The sequence below is a fragment of the Azolla caroliniana genome, unplaced genomic scaffold (genome assembly GCF_043228905.1).
Source record: "Azolla caroliniana isolate FFs.n. ecotype wild unplaced genomic scaffold, voAzoCaro1.0.p SCAF_2, whole genome shotgun sequence".
Classification (NCBI taxonomy): domain Eukaryota; kingdom Viridiplantae; phylum Streptophyta; class Polypodiopsida; order Salviniales; family Salviniaceae; genus Azolla; species Azolla caroliniana.
The window spans coordinates 824,560-847,813 of record NW_028230437.1 but is presented as its reverse complement, the minus strand read 5'-3'; the positions used below and the strand labels follow the sequence as shown (position 1 = coordinate 847,813).

The window sequence follows — 23,254 nt, the reverse complement described above, 5'->3', positions numbered from 1 at the left end:
AAGAACACTCGAGTAAGAAGTATCCTTTGATAAGGATACTTTTTTTTCCCAAAAAGATACACCTTGGTATTATAAAATCATAAGAAATACAAAAGTTGTGTCGGATAAACAAATATACCAACCGATTCCCTTGTAGACGCTACATCTTTGGTAGCCATGTCGGGGATTCAAACCACCAACCAAAGTTAATGGTGAGCTTTTCATAAGCTCCCACGACTTTTCATAGGATGAGCTAAGGAAGAACCGCCTACAAACTATCACAAGCTACATGATGTAAGACATTGTATGCAATACTTTATGTTGGCTCACATGTTGTAATACTTTAGCAATGCCAGGGTGGTTTGGATGCATAGTAATGTTTGTTGCATGTTTTGCATAGAGAGTCGTGAGGTGGCACCCTTTCATGCCCTACCTCTTGCATACTTAGATATACATATATGGGGTTCCCACCTTTGGTGTCCTAGAGAGGATTGATATAACTTGAGTTCAATCTAGATCTAGTGATTTGTGTATGCCAAGTGAAACTCAGGTTGATATAATTTATTAGGTATATTGGGGCAATGATTTGATCTAGCAATTTGTGCTCACCGAATGTAATCACACTTTTGACGAATCATTGTCTTCAATTTATACAAGAAAACATTTTGTCATATCGTTACTTAATTTTTTGTGTGTGTGTGACAATTGATATACATGAGTGTGGGTGCACATGCAATTGTGTGTAGCATGCATGGGTTTGTACATATTGATTTGTGTGTGCACTTGATTGCTAACTCGTTGCACCCCTCCGTCCCTAGAAAAACTTTCGAGGTACACTAAATCATTGACTATGAAAGGGTCTTGGGCCAATCGCTTTGTTGTCTTGTGTCATGGAAAGGTTACTCTACATCATAAAACCTAAACACATGGAACCTAGCGAACCACCTTTGCAACGTGTTTGACGTAGTTCATGATTTTCACCATTGTTACCCCTATAAATCCGCTCCATCTAGAAGTTGATGATAAAGGAGAGGATGATATCGCGACGGAAATGATGTTAGACATTAATGTATAATAGTTTAGCGACTTGCATGATGTTAGAAATTAATATATAATAGTTTATATTTCTTAACATGCTTTACATAACATTAGAAGAGTGGCCATAAGGTGATTTGTATGCATTTTTGCATAAAGAAGTGCAAGATAGCACACATTCATCGCCCACATTTTGCATACTTTAGTTCTCTAGAAGGTCAAAAGCAATTATGGAGTGCATTGGGTTCTATCTTAATCTAACATCATCTTCCTCTTCATTGCTATCGTTTCTTCATTTCTATCTTTTTTGTGCTATATTATTTGTAGCTCATCTCGTGTGTTGGTCATCACCCAACATCCGTGACACAAACCTCGTTATTTTCTTATTCATGTTTTCCATTGAAATATTCATTAGAAAATCATGATAAGTAAATAGTGTTTGCATTTTCAATTGTTCATCGTATGTTTTTCTCCCCCTCAAGAGTGGATGCTCAATCACAAGTAGTGATTAATTGTTTTCGTAATCAAATCACTTAGCATTAAGTATAGTATTAATCAATTGTTTGGGTCAGAACTATATTCTTGTCCCAAGGCGATCCAATTCTAGGAGAAAGAATGTTGGTAAATTTGAGAGCTCAAGTGCAAACTTCAATTCACATACAACCACACCAAATCATCACTCTCTTATTGTGTTAAATGATCACGTACATGGTCAAAACAATCAATAGGAACCATGATGTCGATTATGGCTAATCACCTCTAATGAACACAACTCATTATATTGGTTCTATAGATCAAATGACCATGATGTATATCAATCATAGTGTATGGATAGATCAATCCTATCTACTCAAACATGAATATTCATAAATTTCCTTATCACAAACAATATCCATCATTCCACAATTGACAAGATACTGAAATGAGATTCATTCCAAAATCCCTATGGTGGTTGCATGCAATATTGGGTGTTGGTGGAGTGACCTATCTCAAAGCATGAAACACATATTGGCCTTCAAATAGAGTACATGGTAACTAATCTATCTCGGAAGCAAACATGAATGCCCTTCATAATATACATAATCAAACTTATTTGAGAAGCAAACACAAATATTGTACATAGTAAGTTAATCCAAGACATATATTCTTGATAGTGGATGTTCCATCTCAATAATAAACAAGAATGAAAACCATTCAATAGCAAAATTCTTTCCGAGGAAGAAAACATGAAGGTTGTTCAAAATTAAAATGTGGTACATTCATTAGTTGAGCAAACATGAATGCAATCCAATAGTGTGTAGATAGATTTTGTACATTGGGTATTCCAAAGAATTCATTTAGGAGAAAAGTGATACAATTCCTCTTTGAGCAATTAGTGAATTATGTTTAATAGTGTCATTCTCTACACACTATATTGTCCATTTAAACATATTCTTATACATTTAGCCCTATTCGATAGGCAATTTGTAAGGGCTTTAAAAAAATTCCAAAAGAGATGAATTTGAGTTCTCTTTCTATTGGTGTATGGCTCTCTTATTATACGTTTGCAAAATAACAAAGCCTCATTGTGCCAACGCAGATAATAATAAGTTGCCATGGGGACAATTATCATATAATCACATGCTAATTCTAAATTGTAGAGCATGTGCCACATTCTTCACAACTAGGCTTTGATATTCTTACAAAAGGCTACAATTATTGACGTATTTACACAAGTGATAAAATAGTTGCCTTTTTGAAACGCTGCTTAAAAATCACACAAAATAATCAAAAACTACTAATCCTATCCTAGTTTCAAAAGTCAAGAAGAGAATAAATATCAGAAAGATTTGCAAGTATCTTAATAATGCTACTACTTTTTCAGTTTAATAGAGCTCAAGCTCCACCAACCATTATCTAGCCCCTTCTTATTGTCTCAAAGACGAAAACACACGTGAAAACAATTTCTGAGCTCTATCAACCATGTTCACAGCCCCATGTTAAGAAGCTAAAGAGAAACACAGATGCCAAAATAAGTTCTGCTAGACAATAAGCTATTGATCATGAATAAAGACAAATATGCCAAACAAAAATTTCAACAGTAAAATCATGGTCCCAAGATTGATCGTACTTCAAAATCACCTTGTTTAATGTACAGTGGTACAAAATCACCTTGTAAATTCTTCAAAGGTGTTCATGATACTTTTAGCTAAGGTTGCTACTTGGGTTAGAGAAATAAGACATTTTGTTTAAGACAGACTTCAGGTGATTCCTGACTAATTATGCTAGGGTTCACAACGCAATTTTCTTTCATTTCCTGCCAAAGATTCACATGTTTCCATCTATAATACTTTCATTTTCTTGATATTTTACTGCAACCTGTGTGCTCCACACTCCTCTAAAGAAGATGGTAATGGACATGGTGCCCTATGATAAGCCTAGGCAGACTCTACATGATACTTGATCCTCAAGGCAGGCCAACCCTGTTTTTGCTTGTATGAGCATGGATTCGCTATCCTACTTACAAGACAGCATTTACAGGTTTGATGTTTTACATTGAACATGTGAGTAATTTATGTGGTTCTCATTGATAGATATAAGTGCAAACATTAAAAAATGGCAATGAAAGAGTAATGCGTACTGCATTTGGCTGTAATCACAGAGAATGATTGTATTTGAAGACAAGAAGACAACATACAAGAACCAATGGAATATCGACTATAAAAGAAATAGAAAAGCATCAAATCTAATCCTCAGTTTGATATAAAATATAAAAAGCAGCACATAAGTTAAAATGTACACATGTTTCCATCTATAACACTTTCATTTTCTTGATATTTTACTGTAACCTGTGTGCTCTGCAATCCTCCAAAGAAGATGGCAATGGACATGGTGCCCAAATGATAAGCTGAGGCAGACTCTGCAGGATACTTGATCCTCAAGGCAGACCAACACTGTTGTTGCTTGTATGAGCATGGATTCGCTATCCCACATACAAGACAGCATTTACAGGTTTGATGTTTTACATTGAACATGTGAGTATATGTGGTTCCCATCGATAGATTTAAGTGTAAACACATAAAAATGGCAATGAAAGAATAATGAGTACTGCATTTGGCTGTTATCACAGAGAATGATTGTGTTTGACGGCAAGAAGATAATATACAAGAACCAATGGAATATCAACAATAAAAGAAATAGAAAAGCATCAAATTCTAATCCTCAATTTGATATAAAAAATAAAAAGCAGCACATCAGTTAAAATGTACATAAATGTCAAGAACCTTAAGTTTGGGCAGTATAAACAATAAAACAAGTTTTGGCTGTACAAATCCAGAGATTGATGTGTTCTGCAGGTAAGGAGAGAGGAAAACAAGAACTCCATACATATGAAGAAGACATGACATACAAAAGCCATTCCCATCTCAGATTCGATCTTTTTATTTAAAAATAAAATAACTAAAAATGACTATATACACTAGATGAGAAAAAAAAGGATAATGTGGTGTTTACCCTTACAAGTAAGTTTACAATGTAAACATAATGTGGTGTTTGTTTGAGGAAAAATATGTCCAAAAGAAAAGAAGTCAAGAAAGAGATAAAGCCATTGATTAAGTCCTACTCACTGTTGCATGATAGACATGAAGTTTGCATTTGGGAGAGATCTTCTTGAGCAAAAGTTCGACCATCTCAAAGAACTGCACTGGGGCTTCTTTCTTCTCGACAAGGATAGCGTGTTCGAGATCTTCATAACTACCTCCATCTCTTGCAACAAAAGCCACTAAGGCGGATTGCAGAGGGGGCAGACCAGGATTATAAGCCACAGACTCCACATAAGACCCACTATATATCTTTCCATTCTTGGTGAGGAGGGCGACCCCGGCCGGTGAATTCGTATAGGGAGCATGAGATCCATTGGCAGCATTGAGGGCTGCATTTCTTAGGTCTTTGAGTTTGGGTTCATTCACCCTTGTGATTTGTTCCTTATCATGGGAATTATAATGGGTTTGAAATTCATTGCTAGCATCACTTTGAAGCTCGGACTCACCCCTGAGTTTTCCCCATTCATCATTGGCAAGAGATCCATTAGCAACATCGAGAGAACGTCCTCTGGAACATTTATTTGCCTTCACGAGTTTTTCCTTGTGATGGGTATAATCAGCACGAGATCCATTGGATGTATCAAGAAGAGATGCTTTGGATTCTTTCACATTCACTGGATGTCCCTTCTCATGGGTAGCATCACCAACATGAGATCCATTGGAGGCATGAACATCGAGGGTAGAAACTCTAGAATCTTCTTCGAATTCGGTGGGTATGTTCACACTCATTAGATGTCCCTTCTCGTGGGTATCATCATCAACATGAAGATCACCGGTAGCATCAGCTCTCGGATCCTGGCATTCGGGTTTGTCCAAACTCACAAAATTTCCATTCTCATGGGTATCATCTTGAGCATCATCATCACCATCACCATCACCATCACCATCATCATGGCATGCAATTCTCAACCCGTTCGCATGCGGCTCGAGAAGAAGAGGGAAATCGCCCTCGAGAACATCGCCGGGTCCAAATCGATGCGGCAAGAAATAAGCAAGACTTTGTGGCTGGGGGTTATTAACACGGGCGGGATCGGGATCATCAGCAATTAGGATCCGAAGCTCAGGGGCTCCCCTAAGTTCTTGAAGGAATTGTCGGCAGTGCCCACATGGGGCAGCCGATACAGCCAAAACCCGAAGTTCTCGTTCACCGTGTTGGGCGGCGTTGAGGACGAGAAATTGCTCGGCATGAACAGAGTTATTAAGCGGGAGACCCGGGAACTCGAGGTTTACACCTCGAAAGACACGTCCACTCGCACCCAAGGCGACCGCCCCTACAAAGAAACCAGAGATGGGGGGCCGCGCTAGGGTTCTTGTCGGCCACACCAGATTGCTTAGTAAGGTGTCCATTGATTGCCCTGATTTGGCTTGCATCTCTTCAACATCTCTTGATTCGATAACAAAGGATGAGGGTGATGAGTGTTTGATCTCCATCGCTAGTTTTGCTTTAAGCTCGCCTCTTGCGCGAGGGGGGGAGAGAGAGGTACAGAAAGAGAGATTTGACTTGAGACGAACGAACTAACTGTTTTAGATTGGTCGAATTGCTTATCTTTTTTTTCTTATTTCTATACATATAGGAGAAGGCTAGTTTTGGAAATTTGCAGAGAGAGAGAGAGAGAGAGAGAGAGAGAGAGAGAGAGAGAGGATCATGATCCATCATCATAATGAACTTTGAGGTCACTAAAGGAGTTCGTTACAAGGGAGTCTAGAAGTCTACAATGACCTATTATAATTGGCAACACATGTACGTATGGCTTATATGCTTTTCACGCGATCAATCACTTCGATGGTGAAATAAGGGGCGTGCGCGCGCGCACACACACACACTCTCTCTCTCATCAAGAGCTTACTCTAGCTAACAAAAAGTCAAGCGTTCGAGTCTCGTCTCAACTATGAAAGGTTTTGCGAACATCAATGGCATGAAAGAGTGGAACACAAATGGATGGACATGGTGATTGGTATTTTTTAATTTCATTTTTGATGATTGGGTAAACATCATGTTATTGTAATAATTTGTCTCGTGTGCTAATTTTGGTTCTTGAAGACGTTAATATATCTTTCTTTCTAGGTGTGCACGTGCCTAAGAGGTGAGGCTCACAGCGAGATCACTTCAATGGTGAAGTAAGGCGCATGTGTGCACGTGGTTACGAGGCGAGGCTCATTTTGTCCAACTCGAAGATGTTGAGGTAGGCTAATACAAAAGGTGATCAATGGTAGAAATAACCTTTTTATAGTAGCGTGCCGCGGCACACTTTTTTTGCCATCATCATGTTGAGGGCTTGGAGGGGGGAGAGAGAAAGAAAAACATCTACAGGCCAAAATCAACTTATGAGAGAAGTCACAATTACATAGAGCATGGAAGCTCAATTGGTTAGAATAATTTGCCAATAACATAAACGTTGTCCGTTAAAAACCTACTTGGGCTACATAAAGAGAGACCCCATTGGCCACGCAACAATTCCTTGTTCTCATTTGTTTGAGGATCCATGGAGAATCATGCAAAGAGGTTAGTTTTGTCGAAACATGTGTGTGCACCTAATTGACAAAGTTTGACTATATTGTGTGAGGCGAGTACAATGGATGACAATGGTGGGGAACATTTTTTTAATTGCAATATATGCAAATGACTACACACACACACACACACACTCGCTCACTCACTCAACATCCACGAGACACCAATTGCGATCTTGAGATAGGCCTAGTCCATGGCAAGGATCGAACCTAGATTCCTAGAGAGAGAGAGAGAGAGATCCCATTTTCTAACTACAACGTATGCAAATAATGTCATCTTGTATGTGTGTGTGTGTGTGTGTGTGTGTGTGTGTGTGTGTGTGTGTGTGAGAGAGAGAGAGAGAGAGAGAGAGAGAGAGAGAGAGAGCCCATTGTTTATGAGACAATTTCTTTTTTCTAGCTGAGGGCAAAATGGAGAATCATGGCACATGCCCTAGTCATGTGCAATTCCACGTTTATGCATCCTTTTGTGGATATAATATCCTGCTATATATAGAAAAATGGAAAAAATGGAAAAGAATAAAATGGGTGTAGGTTGGTTTAGAAAGATTCTTCAAAGAATAGTAGTGACATCGTTTGAGGTAGATTGGATATGAGATCTTCAACCGGTTCTTTAAATCATGACTTGTCATAGTTCCCAACCACATTTGTTTTGAATTTCCAATAAAATAAATGGTTGCTTCAGTTTTCCAATGGCCTAGCCCAAGACTTAGTTACAATTTAAATATTGTTGCACTAATCGTAATTAATCCCCATGTTTAGCCATGATGATTACTTAAAGCTAATTTATTTTTTGCAAATGGTACTATAGTACAATACACGAGCCTTGAACTGCTTGAGTTACACAGTAAGTAGAGAAGGAAGAGTCCTTGAGAGTTTACCCATGACAGGAGCACTAGTGTCGGGGAAAAGCTCATAGTTCTCCAAGCTAGTCACATCACCCCGTAACAATACATTAATGGGATAATACAAGAGATGTGCCGGCAAGTCCACAATCTTTTGGCCACAATACCATCCCCATAGGTCTTTTGATATGCGTTGAACCTTCCTCACACATTGAAGGCTCTCTGGCTGGAGAAAATCCCTATCCCTCATTCCCATGTGTTCATACCATAAAGACATTCTAAAGCCATGAACTTGTCCTTGTGGCCTTGGCCTCCAATCTGTGATAATATGATGTGGTTGGTATGCTCCCATTGCAATCTCTGAATCACGCCCCCCATCCATGGAACGTTGATTGCAATTTGCCGATCCGACAATTATATACTCATCGTCCACTACAATAATATGCATAAAAAACACCCTTTAACACCAACATCGCAATAGATGTACCATAAAGCCACGAGTGAGGTAAAACTAAGAGAACATCAAAATTACGACAATAACCTATTGGGAGAGGCACATGTCCTGATGCCCGATAGATTCTATTGACATTCTCTGAGGCTAAACTAACAATCGGCAACAATAGTTCAGTTTGAACCAAACTGAACTGCGAATCCGCAGCTTAATGGCTTAACGGTTTAAACAATTCGGTTTGGTTTGGTTCAAGTTCAAGTTTTTTTTAATAGTTTAAACAATTTGGCGGTTTAGGGTTGCCAGTTGATTATTTTTTAAAATATTATTTTGAACAACCTTTTCAATTTTAAGCCTAATTCTCACATTTTAGGAAAAATCATTATATTTTGAAAAATTAAAATTTGAAATAATATTTTGACCTAACATGAAAACCAAACCACAAAACCATAGTTTTCATAGTTTAATGGTTTGGATTTTTTGAAATGGTTTGGTTTAAATGGTTTTGGTTTAACGGTTTCGTGATTCGGTTTGGTTCCGGTTCAAGTTTCAAATATTTTAAACAGTTTGGTTTTGACACCCTCAAACGGAACCAAACTGAACCGTTGCTGATTGTTAGGCTAAACACAAAATATAGAGCTGAAAGAAGAATACCAAATGTTGATCAATGAGACACACACACACATAGAACCCTCCCTCTTCAATCCCCCCATTTTGTTGGCCTAAGGGTACTTTTGATATTTTAGAATATGGGAAGGCTAAATTTGAACATTTCTGTAAAATACTAACCTATCATTGTCTTGGCATGGACATAGATCATAAATCTCCGATGATCTTGCGCACTCCGGTAATCGGTACCTTCTAGTGGGACTTCTGGGGGAGTATATTCACCTTGATATTTGGATTCTCGGTTTCCTAAGCAAAAGAAATTGAGATAATCTGTAGGACTTTCCTGTCCTAACACACCCATCTTCTCCAGTGCATTAGCTATCCTTTTGTACATCATCTCCATGGTTAAACGCTGCCAATACAAGATATTCTGGACAGCTTCACTCTCTGGCACACCCTCAGGCCACATTGGAATAACTATATAGACTGAAAACCTCTCTCGGGCTTCAATCTTGCTCACTATCTTTTGTGTGATCTCCATTGGAATGAGCTGAATTGCACCAGAATCTTGATGTGAGCTCCACGAAGCCGAGCTCCCGATGAAGTATTGATTTTCCATGTAGATGAAATTCTTGGCTCGTCTTACAGCGCATATGTATGCATCTTGGATGCTTCGATCAATCATATTTTCTTTCCCAACAACAAGACCTAATGCATTTACAATGTTTGGATCTCGAGGAAGGCCAACCACTGCACCTTCATCTATGGATCGGAAGATCTGGACATTCCATGCTTCGGGATCATCTTCTTTAATAACCTCTTTCGGTGGCCATAGAGAGGGGATGCCCATCACTTTGAGTAAACGAGTTTTCCACCTTCCTTGTTTCTCCCATCTTTGCTCAAAGTTATGGAGCACATTCCAAGCTGCCGGGCCTTCTATCCTCGAATGCACATCATGCCACGGCTCCCTAGGACCTCCTTTCTTCAACGAAGCCCCTTCAAAGCATGTTTGATGGAAATCCTCCTTGTGAGTTGAGGCTAGTGTACTAAAAAGAGAGTGTTTCTGATTGTCGTACCGCCCGTCACATAGGTCAATACCTCCTACAAAACTCACCAATTTGCGTTGCGTTCGGTTTTGATCTGAGACAGCCTCATCAACTATAACTGTCTTTTGATGGTGGGTAAAAATCAACCCTATTTCTATACCTTGGGCAATGGATGCTCCACCATCTGGGTTGCGAGGGCAAAGTACACAATGCACTTTAGACCCTTTGAAATAAGCTTCAGTATCTTCATCATGAGTATGCATGACACCAGTGGTGATCACACAATCAATGGTTGGGAGGCGTAGAGAAATTGATGTTCTATCATCCCACACAAGTATCAAAACTCTCACACCTTCAGATGCTTTCCGTTTGAGAAGCTGCCCCAGTGTCATGCCTTTGGCCCCAGGAATCATCCTCTCCATATCTCTAACAAGAGTTATTTGGGAATAAATAGACCATCCAGTAATGTATATCAAGTGTTTGGCGTCAGAGAGGGCTTTGAAGATATCCTCCCAGCATCGGGTAGGTTGATACATCTTCCCTCCTGCAAGAGGGATGCGAGGCATAAACCCATCCTGCATATGGGCATCTTGATACAATGTAATTTTGTTCCCTTTCTTTTGCTTGAAAAACGTATGCTCGACACCTTGGGCATCACAACCTTTGATACCTCGTCCCCAACTTGGGTTTTGCCTCGCATCTAAAAATTGCAATTTGACATATATCTTCCCTCTTAAATCGGTTTGATTACGTTCACTAAAGAGATCCAGCCAACCTTCAATTACGTTTCCTGATTTTACAAGATTAGTGGGTATCTGGGCTATGCCAACAACAATGGCTCCGATAGTGAGGCTATCTTTCAATTTAATGGTCACATGGCTAGCTTCATATGCACAATAAATGTGAAAGGATTCATTCCATGTGGGATTCCGAGTCTCACGCTTTACTAGTCTTGTTCGAGCTACCCTTGCTTCACCAAAGGTTATGGTAGCATAGAGTTTGCTTAAGCCTTTTCCTATGTGTGTAGCTTCCTCACACTCTTCAATTATCGAATAGTTATAAAATGTGCATAACTGTAGGTGTAGTAGGTCAATGAGTCAATAACAAGCCAATCTAATCATGAGGAAAACCCACATAATGCATGTTTATATGTTATAACATGTGCATAGTTGCTGCCAACATATCAGTTTTCAGACAATGCAAGTACAAAAGCATGATTTTCAGACTTGATGATATGGAAATTAGGGATAAAAATGGATGGAAACTCACATAATGGATTGGAAACAACCAACAAGAAGGCCATGACTGTGCATCAATAATTGATATTACTGAATGACAAATAATTGCTATTACTGAATGGAAATTAGGGATAGAAAAATGGATGGAAAGTCACGTAATGGATTGGAAATAAGCAACAAGAAGGCATGACTGTGCATCAATATTTGGTATTACTAATGACAAAGAAAATGCACGATTTGAAACCCACACCAGGCATTGGAATAAGGAAATATGTTTACCAGGAGTTGCAACAATTCTTCTAGCCAACAAATACAACCAAATGGAAGTTAAAAACATAATGTATGTGTATGTAGATACATGTAAAATAAGCAACAAGAAGGTAGGTATGGCTCTGCCTCAACAATTGATTGATATTACTGAATTCAATTACAAATGCATGATTTGAGACCCACACGATGCATTGGAAATAAGGAAAGATGTTAACCAGGAGACATACTACTTCTTTTAACCAATAAATGCAAGTAAAAAACATCTATATGTGCGTATGAATGTACATGTGCACATATAATATACACATATGCATGTATAACAATCTATATCTATGTAATACTTATATATGCATACAAATATGTATATGTATGTGTATATACCACGAATCAAGGTCAAGTTGTGAAATTTGGGTTGAGAAGTTAATGAGAGGGGTTATTTACCTTTCTGATGAATTTGGGCGTGTTGCGATGCGAGAAGACAATGTCAGTCGCACTGGTGATGGTTGCGAGAAGGACTCCATGGATCAGATTAGTCCCCATATGGTATAATGAGAAGGGTGCAATGACAGAGGAAAATGTGGTAGAGAAACCTGTGGATTCTTCATGCAATGTGACAGGAAACCGAATGATGGGTTGAGTAAGGAAGGCATCGATTGATGTGGCCTTGGAAGCAAGGAAACCATGGTGAAGAAGCAAGGCATGAAACAGAGGGGATTGCGTCGAATCTAAGGTTATGAGAGTGTTGAAACCCCCCACACATGCTCTCCCTCTCTCTTTTTTCGTAATTAGCTTACCCTAGTGGTAAGTCAATAACACTACAAGAACTGTGTCTTGGGTTCGAAACCCAACTTCCTCACCTCTCTATTATATACTTCATATATATCTCTATTTCACTAGATGCCACTGTGGAATGTAGGGGGGTTGAACCCATACTACAAGAACTGTGTCTTGGGTTCGAAACCCAACTTCCTCACCTCTCTATTATATACTTCATATATATCTCTATTTCACTAGATGCCACTGTGGAATGTAGGGGTTGAACCCATACTACAAGAACTGTGTCTTGGGTTCGAAACCCAACTTCCTCACCTCTCTGTTATATACTTCATATATATCTCTATTTCACTAGATGCCACTGTGGAAAGTAAGGGTTGAACCCATGACCACCTGGTCTCCATTGGGCAACCTTACCAACTGAGTTACATCCATCTCTCTCTCTCTCTCTTTCTCTCTCTCTCTCTCTGGTCGACACGCTGCTTAGACAAACCTCACGTCGACACACTGCTAGGGGATTTGGAGGTGTCGCGATACTATTTCGTAGAGAGCTACATAATAGGATAGAAATAATGAAGATAGACCCAGAAGCTCGTTTTATGTGGGTGAAAGTCTCCACAAGCAAAGACCATGCAACATTTTTCGCCATTTGTTACTTTCCCCCAAAAGGATCCCGTTATAATATTAGTGGCTTGACGATATTAGTCGATGAAGGAATGCCACATGGGCCTTCTCCATACGAACCCCTATCGGATGACATAATCCGATATTCTTCCCAAGGAGAAGTATTTATTGTAGGAGACTTCAATGCGAGAACCCAATCCCGACAATGCACAGTATTTCAGATGAATAGAAACCTAGAAATGGTAAATGTTGATCCTTTAGACATAGGCACCACACGTAGATCAAAGGATCAAGGAGCGAACGCCACGAGCTTTGGCCATCATCTGCTCGAACTTGGCAGTCGGCACCAGATGGTCATATATAATGGTTTAGCTAAGTGGCCGGGCTCGAAAGAGCTCACATGTTTCCCACATGGAGGAGGGGAAAGCACAATTGACTATCTAATAGGGCGCTCGGCAGCTACCCACATGATTAACTCCTTCCGAGTGGCCCCATGCCCTATTGGCGCAGACCATAGCTTCTTATACTTCGAGCTAAAATGTGATATCTCTAAGGTCACAAAGTCTAGTCAACCATGCCATCACACCACAATACATTTCACACATGAGCTCTCTGACATATACTCTCAACATGTTCAGGCCCATCTCCCCTCCATTGATCCCTCTCTACCGTTAGAAAGCCTTAGTACAAAACTCACACACATCCTTCACTCCGCAACAGCTAGCAGTTTCCCATATACAAAACACTCAAATCAAGGTAGATCAGGATCAATGCCACAAAATAAATGGTATGACGAGGATTGTAGGGACCTACATAGACAACTTACAGTATCGCAACTCAATGGTAGTATTACCTCCACACAAGCTCGCAAAGAAATGCGTAAGATGACACGTCGTAAGAGACGAGCGTGGGAGGCATCCCAATACTGGGAACTCTACCATATGCTCATGAGTAGCGATTGCGCCACGGCATGGAAGAGACTACGGGAGCCAAGACCACAAACACCCATCGAAGATCCCGAAACTTGGCACACATATACAGAGAGACTTTACCAAATCCCAAACCAACCACCTTTTCCAATGCCTTCCACACCCCGGCCTACCACGGGGACACTTTTCACGACCTCTAGGGTCATGAAGGTCATAAAGAAATTACAACATAGGAAGTCCATGGACCACACAGGATTGCGAGCAGAACACATTATATATGCGAGAGAGTGCCTAGCTCCCTTGCTAACTCTAATCTTCAATCGTGCCATTGCGGAGGGTTTTCCACCACAGTGGACTATGAATACAGTGACCCCCATACATAAAGGGGGGGACCCCATGGACCCAAATACATATAGGACCATTATGATAGGCCATACCCTTGCTAAGTTATATGGTGCAGTAATGGAAGTAGAGCTTAGCGACTACATGGAGACCCTAAACCTTCGTGCACCTGAACAAGCTGGCTTTAGACGAGCCTTCTCCACTATTGATCACATCTTCACACTTAGATGCCTAATTGACCAAACTAGGGCTCGCAAGAAGAGATTATATTGTTGTTTTGTGGACTTCCGCAAAGCCTTTGACACAGTCCCTAGAGATCGGTTGTCTGATAGACTTAAAAGCTTGAGGATACCAGATGATATGGTATGGGCCATCTACGCACTATATGAACAAGTGTCCGGGTGTGTCCGATGCCCAGGTGGCCTATCCAATTGTTTCACTAGCACTATTGGTGTAAAACAAGGTTGCCCCCTATCACCGACGCTTTTTAGGATCTACATTGATGAGATCACAGATTTTATTGCTCGTGAGGGAGGCACCGGAGTGGTCCTTGGGGATACGCAAGTTCGTATCTTGCTCTATGCGGATGACATAGTTTTGCTCTCTGAATCCGAACACGACCTACAGAGGCACCTCAATGCCTTAGATGACTTTTGTGTACAACGAGGATTGGTAGTGAATCTAGGGAAAACGAAAGTCCTTATCTTCCACACATCGGCCCAAGTTAGAGCTAAGTGTCACCTAACTATCTCCCATAGCCCAGTCGAGGTGGTTGGATCGTACGTATATCTCGGAGTCACTTTTAGTGCCCACTCAGGTAAATTTTCGATGACACAGGCAACGAAGGATAGACTCACGAGAGGACATGCATCCCTCTCACTCCTAGAGAGACAATGCCACCAAGCACACTTTCAAGAGCCACGAACTAAAGGGTGGCTCTTTGACTCATTAGTGACCCCCTCCCTCATGTATGCATCAGTGGTTTGGGCTCCAGGATTACCATCCTTCATGTGGACGCAATTAGAGAGACCATTGGTGATGATGCTATCACGCCAACTCCGAAGCAAATCGACTGTACCACATGACATTATTAGGGCCGAGTTCACGTTACCCCCAATGCTAGTAGAGGCACTTTTTCAACTTGTAGTCTTTATTGATAGGATACATAGCCAACCACATGATAGAATATCTCATCAAGCCTTTAAGGCCTCTCGATCATTGTATGAGTCCGGCTATACTAGCTCATGGTATGGCATGATGGTGACTTGGCTTCTTGCGAATGGTCTAGACATTAATAACCTACCTCCCCTTAGGTACAACCACACGAGTGATAACACCTTAATCTCTCATGAGAACCGCAATAAAGTAATACGCCAAGAAATATGGCAAATTTACACTCGGTGTAAATGGATCACCCCACTAGAGCCACTCCCATCTAAAATGTCGTACTATAAGAAACACTTCATGCACTTCTCTGAGTTAGGTTTTATCACGCGGCCAAAATATCTAGATGTATTCTTACCACATGCACTAAGGGTTGCCATTGGACAACTTAGAATATCATCTCACCAACTTGAGATTGAAAATGGCCGTACTAGTGGAGTCCCTAGGGAGGAAAGGATATGTAGGTTATGTCACATAGAGATAGAGGATGAGTACCACTTTACATGCAAGTGTCCAACCTATGCCGAGATAAGGGCAAAATACCAAGACATACTTGGTCCGTCTCCCACCCTCCCCAAACTATTAGATACTCTAGATATAAAGAAATTAGGCAAATACATTCTAGAGCTAAAACAACACAGAGAGAATAAATTACAAAATGTTGACAATAATGTTGCTAATGATCACGAACATGTAACAAATGCAGTTTTTCAGGAACCTGAGGAGACAACGAATGCCGACACACTTGCACCACTCGGCCTTTCCATTGATGAGGCAGAAAACCAGAGAAGAACCAGACGTCCTCGGGTGCCGGATTTCAAAGCAACTCAACGTGATGTGGAAGCAATATTGAAAATAAGGGAACGTGAGCTACACCGCCTAGAAGCCATGGCTAGGGCACTCTCTACATTGGAACCCACATCAAGACCCTTTGACCCCCCACTTCTTTTCAAGAGGCTTGGGTGGAAATAAAATTAGGCTTAGTGTATAGTCACTTTCGAGTATACTACATATTGTACACTACTAGAACTCTTTTAGTTTAAGTTCTATTTTTTTTTACTTAATTTTATTTTTAGTTATGATGACTGGATAAATACTCTATTGTTGTAAACCAATTGTCTCATGGGCCAAATTTGGCCTTAGAAGACGTTAATACATCTTTCTTTCTTTCTTTCTCTCTCTCTCTCTCTCTATCTATGTATATATATACTCTATCTATGTATGTATGTATATATATATATATATCAGTAAACCACACTATTGTGTAGTGCTCCTAAACAGTCCCAACTGGAACGTGGTCCCAAAGTGAGTTCGGACAGACCTAATGAGGCCCAAAAGGAGGGTTTGGGTTGGGATAAACCCAATCAGTCCCAAATTAGAGAGTAGTCCCAAACGCGGTTGGGACTAAGGAAATACCCAGTCCCAGACCCTACAACAAAAGCCAAGTCCCAACGAACCACCACAGGGAAGCCCTAGAGCCACGTCTTGGTCTAACGTCAAGGAAGTCCAAGAGTCACTAGGGTAATTGAACAATCATCTTATGGCTTATATGTGGAGGAGCTTCTCCTCATTTGGGTCATTCATTAGTTCTTCGTTTTTAGCTCTCTCTCTCTCTCTCTCTCTCTCTCTCTCTTTGTAATAAGGGACATACCCCACACCCTTTTCTTCTAGTTTGTCCCAAAACTGGGATAGTTGTAAACTTGTAACTCTTTCATATAGTGAAGATCATCTTTTTGTCTCACTTCTCTCACTTTCCAAATCGTGTTTCAGTGTGTTTGAAGACCCCCATAATCTAGGGGCATAATTGTATCAATTGTATCATTTGGTGGTTTGGTCACATTGCGTATGGGTTTCAAACTATCCAATGTATGTATGCATTTACACTTTCTAAAGTCTAGACTCCACATACATTTGCATTTACTCCACTTTGTGTCTATTTTCAGACATGATGAAAGTGTTGCATATCTTCCTTCCGATTGTGCACCAACCCTCAATACCTTCAATTTTTGGAATATGATTTCCATCTCATCCTTTGGACCATTTTGTGCATATCAACTAAAAAGATCCATTGTCTAGGCATTGAGCAGTAACAAGAAGACAAAACTTGTCATATTTATGAATAACATGTGCAATAATAGGGTTGTTGAGAATAGAACTCAACTTCCCATAGAGATAGTGTTCACACTAGTCAATGGACAGTATAATACGCTAGTTTTGTAATTAGTAGAAAGGTTACTTGCCCTAGACTAGTTGGTATTTAAACCAACTCCTTGTAACTTAGTTACTATTGGATGTAATCTATCTTTTTACTAATACAACTTCTTGCTCTCTCTCTCTCTCTCTCTCTCTCTCTCTCTCCTTACGTGCACTCACACACAGACATAACTCCCTTCTGTTGCACAACATCACCTACGTCTCACACTCATTACTTGGTATGAGAGTGTGTGGTTATCTGATCAAGCTTAATCGACTGTGTTGTGCTACACGCCGACGATCAACAGAACCGGTTCAATAACAAAGAAGAAATCGACATCATGAACACTCAGATGGGAAGAGCTCTTCCTATAGAGAAGCTTGGCAGGACCAACTTCACATATTGGGAGTACAAGATGCATCAATACCTTGTCGGACAAGGTTATTGGAGCTACATCGAGGGAGCTCACGAAATGCAACCCAACTCGACATACGCCGACTACCCGGCCTGGGAGCAGACTGCAAGCCGCATGTTGTATTGTCTTGCATCATGCGTCCATGATCACATGCTCGCCTACATTCGAGAGGCCAAAACACCAAAAGAGGCTTGGGCCAATCTCAAGAAGCTTCAACTCCAACAGGAGTTAAACAATATGCAATAGAGGGATGTGTCGATCATCAACTATACCTTGAAGATCAAGGAGCTGTGCGATACCCTCGAATCGATAAATGTCATCATCGATGATGATGAAATGGTGCAGATATGCCTCAACATCACGATTGGCATGATAAGATCGGCCATTTTCGCGAGGGAGAACCCTCCCTCCTTTTTCGACCTTCAGTCGATATTACTAGTGGAAGAAAATCACGCCCGACAAAGGAGAAATGCACTCGATAGTCAGATGCTCTACTCCCAGCCGGATGATAGAAGAGGATTCGGTCGAGGAAATAGAGGTTGATTCATCCGAGGCCAATAGGGTCATCCGACCCGAGAACGCAACTCCCACCAATGACAAGATGATGGGAACAGTTCTAGGGAGTTTAGCAGAAGAGGGAGCCATCCTGTCGGACCGAGCCATCGCAATAACCCGATTGAATGCAGGTACTGTGGAAAACTCAGCCACTACAAAGAGAAGTGCCAAAGGAAGAAACGAGAGTCAACTTCGACTAACCGACAACTCACGAACTATGCCACGAATTCCGACTACGGCGATCGTGGCAGAATGTTCACGATGAGGCACAAAGCGCACTCAATGTCGACAAAAGGTGAGACAAGCACATCTCCTTCAGATAATGTATGGTTTGAGTTGGGAGCGTCCAATCATATGACATCCCACGAAGATTGGTTTCGAGAATTACGAAAGCCCGATCAGCTCCGCTATGTCGAAACCGGAGATGACACAACTCACTCGATTTGGGCATGTCGGAAATTTCCCGTTCAGGAATGAAGACAAACAAACCTACCTAAAGAACGTACTACATGTCCCAACCATCACGAAAAACTTGGTCTTAGTAGGCCAAATTGTTGAACAAGGCATGCAAGTGCGGTTCAATAATGAAGGGTGCTTCATTGAAAAAGACGATTAAATCATAGCGCATGGTCGTCTATACACAAAGAGAGTACAAGAAAAACGGTTACAATCTTCTTTGACACACACAGAGGATAACGCATTTAGGGTCCTCAACAAGTTCGTTGAACTTTGTTGCCGCTCTCTCTCACGCTCACACCCTCTCTCTTCTCTATCGCATTATGTTACAGAGGCACACACACACAATTCTGTTCTACTACATCGCACTATTTGCCCTAAGTGTATTTATACTTATGCCATGTATGGGCTATTTACAAATGTAGCCACCACGACTATCATTCCTATTATTATCTAATATTAATAATAGTCTTACCAATCATCCGACTCATGCATCGACTATCGCGTCGGTCCGACTAGTCGGCTTGACTAGCCGATCGTGTGTCATGATATGGCAAGACTCGAACCCATGACCTTATGCTACATGGGTTGAGCTCTTGACCATTAGACCATACATTGTAATATGTAGAATATTATTTTCATTTAGGTTTTATTATAGAAAATTGATGTATATTCCAAATTTCTCTGGAACATTCTAGAAACTTCAGGAGTACTCCTGAGAACACTATAAAAGGAGGCCCAAGGCATTATTTCGAACCAAATCGGTTCAACGCCAGTCTTAAGCCTCCTAGCTACTATTGTATACTCTCTTCACATAATATATATCTTTTATCATCATTCTCTCACCCTTTCTCTCTCTCGCTCACTCTTTCCTTCTCTCGAGAGTTCTACACCTTAGTACTAATCCTAATCTTTTAGTACTAATTCCTTCTCTGTCTTAGTACTGATCCTGACAGTTTGAACCGATTTTCCCGTCCTTCCGTCTCCTCCTTTCCTCCTCTTCCTTTTATCTTCTTACATATCCCCCTTTTCCAGTCTTCTTTTCGGTTTCCCACATATTCTTACCCCTTTCTTCCTTTCATACTAATCCTCTTATCCTCCCTAGTAAAATGGAAACTGTTAGCGCTCAGGAATACCAATCTGTTTTCTCGGAGCTCTAGTGCTTAAAGGAGAAATTTGTAGCACTAGAACAAGAAAATCATTGTTTGTTGGGGGATCTTCAACAAATATCGCTAGAAAAACAACAACACAGGGAGTTGATGTTATGTGTGCAACAACTTGAAGCAACCATTGTAGCGATGCAACAACAAGGACCCGGAACACAAGGGATTCATAAAGAACCCAAGATCGGCCTTCCCATGAAATTTGATGGAATGCGATCACAGTTTAGAGGGTTCCTTAATCAGGTACGACTAGTTGTTCAAATGCATCCTTCCAGATATCCCACCGATGCATCACGAGTGGGTTTATTAGGCACGTTGTTAAGTGGCTTAGCGTTGGCATGGTTCGCTCTGCTGTTAGAAAAAGAATCTCCATTACTAAACAATTTTGAAGAATTTATAAGCGAGTTTAAAGCCAGTTTTGGAGATACTGACAGCATAAGGACAACAATCAACAAAATCCGACAACTACGTCAAGGCGATCGTCCAGCCTCCGCATACGCTGCAGATTTTCGTCTACTCGCCTTCGATATCCCCTGGGATGATCAAGCGTTAATGGAGCAATTTCGTTATGGTCTACGTAACGATGTCAAAGATTTACTCTTGACCTTTTCCGAAGAACCAAAGTCGAAGGAGGCGACTTCTTGATACTCCTTCTATACGTGGACGACATGTTGATCGTCGAACGGGACCAAGCCAAAATACGGATGCTAAAGAAGGCTCTCAATCGAACCTTCACAATGAAAGACTTGGGCCCAACAAGATAGATACTGGGGATGCACATCATCCGGGGCCGGTCAAAGAAGCAATTGTGGTTGTCACAGGAGAAATACGTGACAAAGGTGCTTCAGCGGTTCAACATGTTAGAAGCAAAACCGGTCGGATCGACACTCCCGACAAACTGCAGACTATCCGGTAAGCAAAGCTTGAAGACAAAAGCAGAGAAGGCGGATATGGTGAAGGTTCCATATGCCTCTGCCGTCGAGAGCTTGATGTATGCAATGGTGTGTACTCGGCCGGATATTGGATATGCAGTCGGAGTGATGAGCCGGTTTATGAGCAATCCCGGCAAGGAGCACTGGAACACGGTCAAATGGATACTTCGGTACTTGAAGGGCACTTCGAATATGTGTCTCCGATTCGGCTCCGGTAAACCTCAACTTGACGGTTTTACCGATTCGACCATGTCGGCTGATGTGGATACCAGCCGGTCTACATCCGAGTATGTAATGACATATGTAGGGGGAGATGTTTCATGGCAGTCGAGGCTGCAAAAGATGGTTGCGTTGTCAGCCACGGAGGCAGAGTACATGGCGGTTGTGGAAGCCGGCAAGGAAATATTATGGATGAAGGACTTCATCAGTGAGCTCGGTATCCAGCAAGATGAATACCGGTTCTATTGCGACAGTCAAAGTGCCATCCACTTTGCTAAGAACGCAGCGTACCATTCTAGGACGAAGCACATCCAACGTAGGTATCACTGGATCCGGGAGCGAGTAGAAGATTGAGAGTTCGCGCCAACGAATATCCACATGGCCGAGAACGGGTCAGATATGCTGACTAAAGTACTGATACCCGACAAGCTGGATGCATGTCAGAAGCGGATCGGACTAGTAAGACATCCCATGCCGGAGTGAAGGGGGAGTTTGTTAGGAAACAGGTCCCTCTGGATGGGAAGTGAGAAGAACAGTGTTGATGAGCAACTCGACTGAGGCCGAAACCGGATGTGGAGTACCCGGCAAGGAAGACCCGGTGAGAACCGGATGTTGCAGGCCCGGTGAGAACCTCTCACTGGATGAAGGGACATATATGTAAATATGTTCCAGAGAGCCCACTGGGGCTATATTTTGTAAATAGCCGAAAGTCATATTAGTATAAATATGACCTAGGGAAAACTCTGTGTGTGGGTGTAATTTTCGTGTAACGACTGTACAGAGAGAGACATACAGAGAGAGCGATACAGAGTATGTCTCTGTTGTAACTGCCGCCAGGCGAAGATTGTGAGTAGGAGGTCGTTGTCTCTGTGCTCCCTGTTGTAATCGTTGGCATAGTGATAGTTTGGAGTTTGTGGACTCCCGTGGTTTTTCCCTCTCAGAGTTTTCCACGTTAACATCCTGTGTATTCTCTTTTTTGTTCGGGTACTTACCTCTATTCCCATTTCTTCTGTGTTCGATTGTGATCAAGTGATCTACGCTTCGGTCGTGACCGGAGATTATTCCGCGTATTCCCCTATCAAAAAGTACCCTTCCATTACATGTCTTAGCACTTCTAGATTCCAGAGCTAATTCTTGCTTCATGGATAGGAACTTTGCCCAAACTCATCAGATATCATTCAGAAAACTCTCGTGTCCAGCCTCTGTAGTAGTCATTGATGGTCGTCCCATTGCTTCCGGAAATATCATAGAAGAGTCAGAGCCCGTTAATATTGTCCTAGATAATCTAGCATGTGTAGTATCATTTAATATAATTAGCATCCCAGAACACCCCATTGTTTTAGGATTACCATGGTTCGAATTACATAACCCAGACATAGATTGGAGAACAACAGAAATCCAGTATCGAAAAGCCCGAGGGTCTACTCATGAGATTGCAACCATTTTGCTACATCAGTTGTGGGAAGGACGCAAGGAAGAAATGTTTCTCTTCGCAATATCAATAAAGCCCTCAGACACCATTAAAGAGGAGTCCACCATTCAACTTCCAAAGAAGTATCATCATTATGCCGATGTGTTCGATAAAGTACAAGCCAATACGCTTCCTCACCATCGACCGTATGATTGCCCCATCGATTTAAAACCGGGGAAAGAGCCACCATGGGGACCGATCTACAATTTGTCACCAACCGAGCTAGAAGTCCTATGAGCCTATATAGAGGAGAATTTGGAAATGGTTTCATTCGGCATTTGAAATCTCCAACCGGCGCACCCATTTTCTTCGTCAAGAAAAAGGATGGATCATTTCGTCTCATTGTAGATTATCGTGGCTTGAATAAGGTTACAATCAGAAATAGGTATGCACTTCCCCTTATCTCAAGTCTTTTAGAACGGATGGTGCCAAGTTCTTCACGAAGATCGACTTA

At 41.2% G+C, this 23,254-nt stretch overlaps 1 protein-coding gene, 1 long non-coding RNA gene and 1 pseudogene across 2 annotated transcripts; all 3 read right to left on the bottom strand.

Moving 5' to 3' along the window:
* Positions 1-3,121: 3,121 nt before the first annotated feature.
* LOC147866966 (uncharacterized) lies at positions 3,122-3,978 on the bottom strand. Its single transcript, XR_015529411.1, has 2 exons — positions 3,925-3,978; positions 3,122-3,452 (listed from the first exon to the last, which is right to left on the bottom strand). It is a non-coding gene; the product is annotated as an uncharacterized LOC147866966 (long non-coding RNA).
* A 218-nt stretch (positions 3,979-4,196) lies between these two features.
* On the bottom strand, positions 4,197-6,169 carry LOC147866965 (cytidine deaminase 1 pseudogene; annotated as a pseudogene).
* A 1,568-nt stretch (positions 6,170-7,737) lies between these two features.
* On the bottom strand, positions 7,738-12,326 carry LOC147866964 (phospholipase D alpha 1-like). The gene is made up of 3 exons (XM_087339750.1): positions 12,004-12,326; positions 9,189-11,127; positions 7,738-8,383 (listed from the first exon to the last, which is right to left on the bottom strand). The coding sequence occupies exons 1-3, from the start codon at positions 12,100-12,102 to the stop codon at positions 7,947-7,949; spliced, it is 2,475 nt and encodes an 824-aa protein (XP_087195876.1). The 5' UTR covers positions 12,103-12,326; the 3' UTR covers positions 7,738-7,946.
* Positions 12,327-23,254: the final 10,928 nt, after the last annotated feature.

Bases quoted from the DNA above. Each gene is read 5' to 3' on its own strand.
- LOC147866964 (XM_087339750.1), bottom strand. From the start codon at position 12,102: ATGGGGACTAATCTGATCCATGGAGTCCTTCTCGCAACCATCACCAGT. The intron at 11,128-12,003 runs GTAAATAACCCC...CTACACCTACAG, and splicing joins CGCCCAAATTCATCAGAAAG to TTATGCACATTTTATAACTA. The intron at 8,384-9,188 runs GTTAGTATTTTA...ATATTATTGTAG, and splicing joins CCATGCCAAGACAATGATAG to TGGACGATGAGTATATAATT.